At 57.2% G+C, this 11390-nt stretch overlaps 1 protein-coding gene across 2 annotated transcripts in view; it reads left to right on the top strand.

Moving 5' to 3' along the window:
* Positions 1 to 2162: 2162 nt before the first annotated feature.
* CLUH (clustered mitochondria homolog) overlaps positions 2163 to 11390 on the top strand; it is a 31582-nt gene continuing 22354 nt past the window's right edge. The window contains exon 1 of one of the 2 annotated variants that reach the window (XM_072353465.1): positions 2163 to 2365. In XM_072353465.1, the coding sequence (XP_072209566.1) occupies positions 2248 to 2365 (118 nt within the window). In that variant the 5' untranslated portion in view covers positions 2163 to 2247. Of the gene's footprint in view, positions 2366 to 8668; positions 9541 to 11390 lie in introns of those variants that run through there. The other variant, XM_072353464.1, reaches the window with a different exon arrangement.

The raw sequence follows: 11390 nt of genomic DNA, 5'->3' as shown, positions 1-11390 counted from the left end.
CGGGCTGAAACTCCAGCATAGGAAGTTCCGCACGAATGTGCGCAAGAACTTCTTTACAGTGAGGGTGACGGAGCACTGGAACAGGCTGCCCAGGGAGGTGGTGGAGTCTCCTTCTCTGGAGATATTCAAGACCCGCCTGGACGCCTACCTGTGCGACGTGGTGTAGGGAGCCTGCTTTGGCAGGGGGGTTGGACTCGATGATCTCTAGAGGTCCCTTCCAACCCCTATAATTCTGTGATTCTGTGATTCTGTGATAACCTGATCTATATAAAACACAGCGTGCTGGCAACTCCTGCATGCAGACCAACAGCCAAGCACTGCTCTTGCACCCACTACTGCTGTTCTGCACTGTGCACAGCCCGGAGAACTTGGAGCACTGGGGCACTGATCATCCTTCCCTGCAGCAGCTCTCGGTGCTCTCCAAGGAGGGTACACACTGTGTTGCACAACCTCACAACAGAGGCCCATGGCAGAGGCAGCCCACAGTTTGCACAGTGCACTAGGCAGGCTGCTTGGGGAGCTCTCCTTCTTGACACCATTTATTTTTTAGGCTTTTCAGCCTTATTTTTTGTGCTTGCTGGGGCTACCTAAGCGCTCCTGGCTATATCCTTCCTGCTTTGGTGGTGTGGCTGTTGCAGCACTCAGCAACTCCTCAGCTCCATACCACCCACCAGAAGTGCCAGTGCTGTCCTGCACAGCACAGCCCGGCAGAGCCCTGCCCCATTCCCCACAAGACCACACAGGCCCAGTGCCCATCTGATGTGCTACTACCCTCCTGGCAGAGCGCTCCCTGGTTGCACCCGATCTGCCACTCCCCTGCACACTGAGGAGGAGCTGCCTGCACCTGGGCCTGCTGCTGTTGCTCGTTGGCCTAAGGCAGAACTCAAGGCTTTCTGCAGGCTGTCCTTCCAAAGATCCACTTTCCCATCATGCAGTCACACCAGTAATGAGATGCCAACCTCTGAGAACTCCCACATCTTCCTGTGTCTGTAAACCCAGACCTTCTTCCTGGGGCCTGCAGGCAGATGCTGAACCACATCTCCCCGATGGGTGCAGGGCCACGTGCTGGGATTGCTTGGAGCCTGCTGTCCCCACTGGCTCTGCACTGCCTCAGGCCGGGCCTGGCACACAGCTGCCCTGGACCAAGCAGCTGAAGCTGGGTCAGAGTGGGGCATTCTCAGCTGTACGAACAGAGCCGAGAGGGACAGAGGCACCACGTGCCTCCTGCTGGAATTGCCATGGCAGTGGGCCGGGTACCAGAGTTCTGACACTGCGCTGCTTTATGTGAGTGTGCAGTTTGCTACATGGCACTGTTATTCACCTGCACTACGTTCATGTTGACTTTGAAAACCAAGTGCTTTTCAAAATGTATTCTCTGCATACCCAGAGAGCAGAGAACGGCGCTGTAAGCTGTACATGAGAAGACAACGCGATACACTTATCTACTAATGAAAAAACTGCAATCCCTTCGGAGTTTCCCTTTCCTACCTCTGGTGCCCACCGGCAGCAGCCCCCGTCCCACTGGCACAGCCCCGGCCTCCAGCTCTAACACGGCTTCAAGCCGAGCGTGCTCGGGCAAACGCCCGTCCCGGTCCTCGTCCCCATTTCCACGCCCGTCCCAGGGACGCAGCTGCGGGCCGGCCGAGCTCTGTGCTCCCGGAAGCCCCACAGCTCCGTCCCACCCTGGTGCCGCTGCTCCCGGCCCAACTCGTAGCGCGGCGTCCAAAGGACACCAACCGAACGGAACTGGCTTTTGGCCGCTTGTTTTTCAATCCGAGGAAGGCGGCCGCCCGCGCCCCGGTCCCGCACGTCCCTCACCCGGCCTACGCGCAGCGCTCCGGCGGCACCGCAGCCCCCGAGCCCCGCGCGGAGCCGGCCGCGACCTTGTCGGCGTCGGGAAGGTCGGCAGCGGCCTGCAGCCCGGCCCGCGGCGAGGCCCGCTCCGGCCGCTCCGTGCCCGTGCGCCGGGCCTGAGCCGCAGCAGCGCAGGGCAGAGAGGAGCCGCGCCCCCACCCCGGCCCGTCCGGCCGCACCGTCCCGCGCCGCGCTCCGACGAGGCCGCCCCACCGCAGCCCATCCCGCCCCCGGCCTCGCGCGCGGCGCGGCCCCTTTAAGGCGTTGCGGGCGGCGCGGAGGTTGGTCCCGGGCCGCGCGCCGTAGCGGGGTCGCCGCACCACGTGGGCCGGAGCGGCGCTGTCCTTCGCGGCGCGGCGGGACGGGACACGGCGGGCACGGCGCGGGGCGCCCATGGTCAGCAAAGCGGACGAGATGCCGCCGGCCGCCGTGCCGGCCTCCGCGCAGGGCGGAGAGCAGCAGGAACCGGGACCGCGCGGCAGGAGGGCGGCGGAGGCCGAGCAGCGGCCCGGTAAAGGAGGGGGGGGCGGCTGCGGAGGGGCCAGTGGGGGGTGGCCGGGACGGAGCCCGTGCTGCAGGACGGATCGCCGCGGGGTGCCGCCGCCTCGAGGCGCGGGGCCGGCGGAGAAGGAGCCGCGGCCCGGTCCGCGTCGGTGCGGGCGCGGAGGCCCCGGGGTCGTCGCGCGCGGTGTCCGCTCCCTCCGCTGCGCTCCGCCCCCGACCCGGCCGTGACGGTGCGACCCGGGCAGTCCGGGGGGACGCTGCAGAGGCGGCCTGGGGCGGTGGGGCCTCCTCGTACGGCGCCGCGGGGGGGTGCGCTCGGGGCTGGAGGGAGCGGCGGAGTTGGGGGGTGCGGTTGGGCCCCGCTCCGAGCGGGAGACGGAGGCCGGGAGCGGCGGGGGGCGGCCGGACGCGTTCCGTCCAGGCGCGGCGGCACGGGGAGCCCCGGCCCCGTGAAGGTCACCTTCAACGGACGCGGCGCGGCGCGCCCGAGGGGGGTGGGAGGCGGCCGGGAGGGGCCCTCGTTCCCCGGACTCAGTCTGCCGGCAGCAGCGCGGGGTTCCCGATGCCGTCCGGGCCGGGGGGGGGGTAGCGGGGCCTTCCCGGCTATCCCCGGGCAGGGAATCTCGGAGTGGGCCTGGACCGGAGTGCTGGGGAGACCGCGCCGTGCCGCGCTGGGAGCCGCGCGCTCCGGGCCGACCCCACGCAGCCCCGGCCGTGCCCGAGGTCAGCTGCGGGCCGGGACCCTGCGCACGAAGCCTGGTGCCCATCCCGTAGCGCCGGAGCTGTGCACTGTGTGGAGCCTCGTGTGGCTGCGGCACGGTCTGCGTCCCGAACTGCTGCCTTGCCTGGCTAGGGTCTGTCTGGGCCCTGCGGTCTGCCGTGAGGTCACTGGGTGGTGGTGACCACAGGGATGCATTTGTGCCTGTAAGAGATAATCTCGTAAAGGAGTTATCTTGGGCCACAAAGATGCAGCTCGCCTCGTGTGCTCTTCTAAACTGAGTTCTGCTGGGGCTGGTGTCGCAGTATGGTGGTGTCTTTGTAATAGGTGAGAGGCAGCTGAACTGCCCTGAAAATGTGAACTGCAAGAATGTGTCACTTCGTAGAATGCTCAAAAGCAGATATGTGGGATTTCCTGGGAAGAGCAGATAGCTCATGAGAGATCTTGGCTGAATGCCGCATGCTTTGACTCATTAAAGCCCCTACAGCAAATAAATGAGGGGGCAGCTCTGCACCCTGACCTGGACACTCTTCATCTGCTTCAGGGTTTGGGCACCAGCCCTGCCCAGCATTCCATGTCATCCTTGGCACAGAGTGCTGTTTCTACAGGAGGTGAGTGTCCTGGAGACAGGACTAGGGGAAATGGCCAGAAACTGGAGCATAGGGAGTTCTGCATGAATGTGCACAAGAACTGCTTTACAGTGGGGGTGACGGAGCACTGGAACAGGCTGCTCAGGGGGGTTGTGGAATCTCCTTCTCTGGAGATATTCAAAACCTGCCTTGATGCTGAGCTGTGCGACGTGGTGTAGGGAACCTGCTTTGGCAGGGGGGTTGGACTCGAGCTCTGCGGGTCCCTTCCAACCCCTACGATTCTGTGATTCTATGAAGCACTGCTCTGCAGCTTGGCCTGCTGCTCTGCTCTGTAACTCACAAGAAGAAAGGTAAAAGCATGGCACTGCGTGGCTGTTCCTCATAGGTCACATTGGCTGAGCGAGGGACTGCCGCTGCCTCCCTTCCCTGTTTGTATGGTGATGAGGTGACTTTTTGAAGTTTGTCACTCAAAGCAAAGTTCACTGGTGTTTGAGGCTGGCAGGAATTCAAGTGTATGGGGGAGAGCCTCCCTCAACCCCCATGCGCCGTTTATTCAAATGGATGCCAAGCGCAGCTCCTGTTAAAAAGTTACGAGGTCTGATCCCTGCTCAGCATAAGCTGGACCCTGGGAGAGGTAAAGCTTTCCCCTGTGTCAGCCAGAGGGCTCTGGGCAGCGCAGGGCTATGCTCCATCCCCACGTGCCCAGCACTGCCCATCAGGGTCCTGGCAGCTGCACCGCACAGAGGGGCAGCTGCTGGGGCTGTGCTGGGTATGGGCTCCTGGCTAACAGGGTATGCTCTTCTGTTGTGCTAAGTATCAAGTCCGGGGGGCTGTTTTCTTTTGCCTCTAAAGTGTCAAGAGAGTTGTGACTGCCCCCTCCGCCTCCAAACAGACAAACATGCTGGGCCGCTTCATCCTCCTGGGAGCAGAAATACACAAACACTTTGGGTACCTGCAGTGATTTTCAGCAGGAGCAGTTATGGGTTAAATTACCTCTCTTGTTAACTAGCGCAAGATCAAAAGACAGCAATTGTGTGCAGCACTTTTGGACTATTTTTGTTACTGCAGCTGTCGGTGCTTCAGAACAGTCTTGTCTCATGTGCAGGTCAGCAGTGTCTACCTGGCATAGAGTCTTTGTCAGTGCCTTGCCTGGAGATTGGCTTTTTAAAAGGAAAAAAGTCCCTGTCCTTTTTCTTCCAGTCCACTTATGTATTCATTTTCCTTCTCTGTTAAAAGAGCAGAGAATGAAGGTAGTAATGGAGAACTGCTGTGCAGGCAGTGCTGTTGTCTGTTAGCAGCAAAGTCAGAACGCAGATTCCTAATCAGGGATCTGCCTTCCCTGTCTGTCGCCTGACCTTGGAGGTTTGCTTGTGGTTTGGAAGGGGCAGAATTGCTGACGGCTGGCTTTTCTAATGTGCAGTTGTAACACTTCAGGGGGAGAACTGGACCATCATGCTGTGAGGCAGAGGAAAGGGCTGTGATAACAGCAGCACCTGTGTGATAGGGATGGGACCTGAGCAAGGGGTAGTATTTGGTGCAGCTCTGCTGGGGGGTGGCCCTGAGCTCCCTCTGAGAGCCAGAAGCTCTCAGCTATCCCCCAGCAGCATTGCTCTGGGGTTTCCCAGCTGGAAAGTGGAAGTAGGTCAGGAATATGCACACAGAGAGTTGCAGGCACATGGCTGCCTTCTGCACAGTAAAAACAACTTTGTGTTGCAGAGAACTGTTTGACTTAGCAGTCTGTAAATGACTGAACTTGGCAGCGTCCCGCTTGCTTTTCTGCATCATGCTGCATTGGTTGTACTAGAAAGTTGTTATTTCTAAAAGCTTTAAAGGTCTGAAGTTCATGCATTTCATTATTTGCATTTGAAGAGTAAAACCAGTCCACGGGGCAGTGTTTGCACACAGCGCTGACGCTGCGTGGCTGTTGGGTGGCAATGGCTTTTGGGCAGGCAGTGGTGCTTTGGAGGCACATCTGCTTTTTGTTTGTTTGTTTTAATATTACTGGCTCCAGAACGAGAGGTTACCTGGTGTTTTTGTGACATATCAGCTTAAATGCACTTTTAGAGATGATGAACCGTCATCTTGAGTGGGAAAATGGATCCACACTGCAGGAATGAACACCAGAGCAGTCTGAGGGAAAAGGCCAGCAAAGTTCAGACGCTGTTCCTTGTGTCTAAGTAACATTAAAGTAAGGGCATGTTTTAAAAACAGCACTGTTTTTTACTTTGTATTTCTCTTTTGCTTCAGCTGTAACCTTGCTGTTTCTCTTGGTGTTGATCTTTGCCCTTTGTCTCCAGTCTAGTCTTTGCTCCCAGCTCATGTTGGTTGAATTGCTGCAGTGATCTGAAGCAATCACCTCACTGCTTTCAGAACAATGTTTCCGAAGTTTTGGCCAGACAAAAAGCTTATGAATGGGCTTCAGTTTGTTTCTGGAGAACCAGTGGGGCAGTACAGGGTGCAAAGCATGCTGTATTTGGTGGCTTGAAGTGCTGTAGCTGTGAGAGCTGTGAATGCCCTGGGGCTGTGAGGCAAACGTTGTTGGTAGAAACACAAAATGCCACAGACCTTGGAGTCAGCCTGAAGCGTGGCTTAGATTCTGTAGGTCTGTGTGGCCAGATTTTTGTTTGGATGCTCATGCTGAGTGGTTGCCCCACTTGCTCTCCATGGGCTCTCAGGACAAGCTCTGTGGCCTTGCTATGCTCCCTATGTCGGGCAAATGTGGTGTGGGGCTGCTGAGATCTAACGGCAGCACTTAGAGCTCTTCCCGCAGGTGGGTTAAAGCCGATTGAAGTTTAATGACAGCCAGAGAGCTGCTCTAACGCTTCACTGTGGGCTCTTACTGAAAGGAGTGCTTGTTGTGCTGAGGAAGCACTGCAGGTCTCTGGGAAGCTGTGGTTTCCTCTAGGGGGTGAGGGAGGCTGTGCTGTGTGCTCTGCTACCAAAACATTTCCACTGGGGCTATCTGTGATCCTAGAGGCTATTCATTTAGTCAATTTATTTGGATTCAGTAAGCTATTTATTTTGATTAATTTGTTATTAGGTTAAAACTAAATTTGCATTTGCTAGACCAGCAGGAGCCTTCTCGTGCTAAAGCCATCTCATGTGCTGCAGTGCTCTCACCCTTGTTTCAGTTGCAGCAAAGCCTCCTGGTGCTCCTGGAGCAGACCTCTTGCCCACGAGGAGCTTTGGCCCCTCCTGGATGGGGCCCACAAAGGAAGCCCCTGTGCGGCCATTGCTGCACAGCCCTGCACGGTGCTCCTGCAGTGTCAGCCTGTGGTTGGGTCAGTTCTGCACGGTGCAGGAGGGCGGGAGTGGGAGGGGTGCACATAATCCTATTTGAATATGGGTGGCTTAGTTGTTCTGCAGTGTGCCTTCTGAGCACAAGGAACACTGGCAGTCTTATTTCTACATCATTAAATCCCATTGCATCACTAATACAGGATGGAGTCGTATTGCTTTACCTTAATGTCTTTTATCTCTGTGGATCGTTGCATGCGAGCTATTGCACAGCATCAGCCACTCGTTGGATGTGGCCTCCTCCTTGGAACCAGCGCGTCTTCAGCTGATGGGTGTGAAAGCTGCTCATCATACTGGGGTTACGTGGCTATTATGGGGCGAAGTAAGCTCTGCTGAAATGTAATGATGCATTGTCATTAAAGTTAGTGATTTTATTAATTGCAACGAATTGTAGTTCAGGTGATCTGCTTTAAAATGTAACGCTGCACTGAGCTTCTGCCTGTGGCAACTCAGACCTGCGGGCACCCTGAGTGTCCCTGGCCAGGAGAGAGCTGGCACTGTCTGTGCACTAAACTCTTTCAAAAATATCAGGAGTACTTTCGGTTGCAGATGCAGATGTAACCTGAGACCTGATGTTAGCTCCTGAGGTCAGAGACTTCATGTTGCCACGATTTCAAGGTTAGCTTCTCTCATGCTGTGGAATTGTTTGAGGAGAGCAACTCTTCTGAGAGGAGGACATCGGCCGTAGCTGAGGCTTCCCTGTTGGCTGGGAGGGTAACTCTGAGGGCTTGAAAGGATTTGAGTGGGAAAGATTTTTCCCGTTTCCTTTTTCTGTTCTTAAAACAGAGGAAGAGAGGCCAGCCAGGGATTTAATGTGAGAGCCCCCGCTCTGCTCTCAGCCAGCCGTTGGTGCTGGAGCACGAGGCACTGCAGGCAGCCTCAGCCTTCCCGGGGCTCTCTGCTGGGGGTCTCCTCCCAGCTGTCAGGCCCTGGGCCAGGGCTTACATGAGCTCTGCACATCTGGTTCAGTTCTGGCTTTGGGAACATGATCGTTGCTGAGGACGGAGCTGTGCTGCTCAACAGGGGAATGTGTGGTGTCCCTCCAGAGGGGCCATGTGTGCACAGGTTGCCCCAGCACTCATTGCTTACACAGGGCTCAAGCTCTGTAATCCCAGCATTGGTTGCTGGGATTTACAGAAACAGCAGAGAGGAGTGGCTGGAGGAGGCCGTCAGTGTGTTTTTGTGGCTGGTTTGATATGGCGGAGCAGTGTGAGGGGACAGAAAATGCGTCTGGGAAAACTTGGCTGCCGCTGCCCAGGCCCTTTGTGCTGCCTGCTCAGTATGGGCGGCTGGCCCCAGCCGAGGCACCCTGCAGCCATCCTGTAACTCAATGCGTCTCCCTGCCAACAAGTTTGGCACAGCCGGAGCACCCGTCCCATGCTGCACCAGTACAGTGCTTGATACAGCTCTCGTCTATTTATATCGAGCTCACGGCGCAGGGTGATCGGCGGGCATCTGCTCTTGGAGCACATCCGAAGTTCTTCTTGGGGAGACGTGCACACGTACATCCATCTTGTGTGAGCAGAGCCACGGCCCTCCGAGCTGCGGGAGCTGCTCTGTGCCTCGTGTGGGACCAGGGCCTCGTGTGCTGGGTGAAGGTCGCTGCAGGTGTAGAGCGGGGCGGCAAGGAGGCCATGCGAGTGGGCTGGTGCTGGGCCCCCTGCCCTGGGAACCTGTGAGGATTTTCTTAGGAGTCAGAGTGACCGTGTGGGACAGATCCGGACTGGGGAGGTGAGCTCTGCCGTGCGCCTGGTGGGAACTTCAATACATGCGTGCAGACAAGACTTGCAGACAGAGCTCGCTGTTGTGACTGGTGCTGTGTGAGCTGGGCTGCCAGAATCATGGGAAACAGCATGGTGGTGAACTGCTGCAGGCGCATCACCGACCTGCTCTTGCCAGCGCGTGGCTGCAATCTGCCTGACGAGCGCTCACCCCTCTTGCTGGAGGCCCCAGTGAGCGGAGCCAACTCTGTGGATGCACAGGGAGCTTTGTGGGGCTCCGTGCCGTTCCCCGATGTCATCCCCAGTGCAGCGGCAGGAGGAGGCCTGCAGGAACACATCGAATGTGCCCAGGCCCTGCCCAAGGCCGAGGGCGAAGTTGCAGTGGCCGCAGCCTGCAGTAACAGCTGCTCTGGAGCTGGCGGTGCTGCCCTGCTGCTTGCCGCCGTCCTTCCCACCGACCTTGAGGAAGGGCCGTTGGAGCTGCTGGGCCGTGCTGTGCTGCCTGCGGCCTGCCAGGGCCACGTGAAACATGAGGACTGTGGTGTGGCATGCAGTACGGGGCCTGGGGCGGCCTGTGGGGTTCTGACTTGCAGCGTGCAGCCAGCAGGCCCCAGGCCGGGTGCAGCCTTGCTGCTGGGCAATGAATCACTGCATGCTGCCTCTTCAGAGAGCCTTAGCACAGCCCGGTCAGCGAGGACAGGAAAGGCTCCACATGGCCACAGCGTGGCTGCACCGTCTGCACTCGGCTGGGAGAAGGCCTCTGGGAGGGGGGCTGTGTGCTCCAGGAACCCTAGCCCTGCAGCGCAACTATCCAAGCAGCAGAAGAGGAGGAAGAAGAGGAAGCTCCTTCTGCTAGGTGCTCAGCATGGGGCCCTGCTGTGCTTTGTGTTTCTGGTGGCCCTGTGTGCAGGGGACTACATGTGCTCGTGGTGGGGTGGGAGAGTGGAGGCAAGGCTCCATTAGAGTCTGTGTGGGGGTGAGGATGAGGAGGGTGGTGAGGTACTCCCTGTGCTACCCTCTCCTTACCCTTCTTAGCAAACATGAGGATGGGCTTTGTGGCTGATGACCAGTTGGCTGCAATGTGAACCAACTCCTGCAGCCAGAGCACAAGGAGAAGAAGCTGTTGGATGGAGCTATGACTGTGCTGCATGCATGCAAAAGAACCTCTGTGACACAGGTTCAGTGCTGTTCTATGCCTGCTCTCTGCCCGTGCCTGGTGTGTGCACCTGGAGCTCAGCCCTGTGCAGCCAGGAGGGGCTGGTTAGGGACCATACTGCTCAGTGCTAGGAAGAGCATGGCGGGGTTTGTGTGCTCCGATGTAACTGGGGCTGGTACCAAGAAACGCTTTCTTAAATTCAGTAATGAAAAAGGGAGCATTTTAGTCTTTGATTTTTGTATTTCCATGTTACTAAATGTAAGGAAAGAAGGCTGGAGGCATTGAATGCCTTTGGTGCTGGTACTTCCCACACCCTCCAAACCAGACCTGCTTGCCGCAATACATTTTGACAGGGCCATCAAAAAACTGATGCCTGACTTGGGCTGAGAAGATATGTTTGAATGCTAAAGAGTTATTAACTCGAGCTTCCCATGATCTCTCCATCATCATGTATGCTCAGCAGCGCCCAGACCAGGCAGGAGCTGGTCATTGAGCTGCTTGCCGTGTGCAGTGCACACACACACCTGCAGCCTCTCTGTAAATAGCACTGGGACTGAAGTAGTGTGGTCACCTCGGGTGCTCACTGTCTGGGAGCAAGGATGAAGCCTAATCCTTTCCCTTGGCCTTATTAGCAGGTACAAAATGCAGGTCAGGTGAGCACATGTTCAGTACTCCCCATGAGGATTCTGTGCCACCTCCTCCCTGCTTCAGCATTTGATTTTGCTGTTTTCCTGATGCTTTCCCCTGGTGTGCAGCTGCAGCTCATTCCTGCTGTCACCAGGGGCTGTTCCCTGACCTCCAGGCACAGGCTGTGCTTTCTCAATTTCAGGCACTGTCCTGTGTCTGAGCTTTTCTCCCTCCTGGAGCTCCCTGGAGCTTTTCTTCCTCCTTCCTGGTGTCGATAGAGCTCCCCAGAGCCTTGCCTTGTGCCTGGCTTGCCCGTGGCTTTGTCTGTCAAAGAAATGAACAGCTCAGGCTGGGGACTTACACAAAGTGACAAGGGATGTGAACAGCATCTGCTGACATGCTGAAGGCAGCAGAAGCTGCTGAAAGTAGCTTTGTTTACCTGTTGCTTCTCTCAGTGAGCTCCTGGTGTTCTGTGCAGTCTTTCACTCTGCGTCAGTTCAGCTGTGCCAGCCGTCTTTGAGATGGGTTTCTGCTGGCAGCCTTTGGAGCAGCGTGGCAGGAGGTTGTACTCAGTGCTCCAGCAGGGATCCTCCCTGCATGTGCAGGGGCAGCAGTGCAGCAGTCCCAGCCTGGCCTCGTGGCTGCAGGCTGCTCTGGGTGCTCTGCAGCATCCTCGGTCTCCTCAGCTCTGATATCTCGACGTTACTTAAAAAGAAAACAAACCATTGTAGAAACTGGGAGGGAGATACAGAGCTCCCAGTCCCTGTGACGCATCTAAGTGAACATTTGAAGTGTCATCACCTTTTTCTTGAATACAGTAGCTTAGGCAAAGCCTCGCCCTGGCCCTGTGGGATGTCCACAAAACATTCTGGAAATGTGGAGGGTGGTTTTGCTGTGTGCAGGGTGTGGAGCTGCCTGTGCCT

The sequence above is a fragment of the Excalfactoria chinensis genome, chromosome 19 (assembly GCF_039878825.1).
Source record: "Excalfactoria chinensis isolate bCotChi1 chromosome 19, bCotChi1.hap2, whole genome shotgun sequence".
Classification (NCBI taxonomy): Eukaryota; Metazoa; Chordata; class Aves; order Galliformes; family Phasianidae; genus Excalfactoria; species Excalfactoria chinensis.
This window is presented reverse-complemented; position numbering and strand designations above follow the sequence as displayed.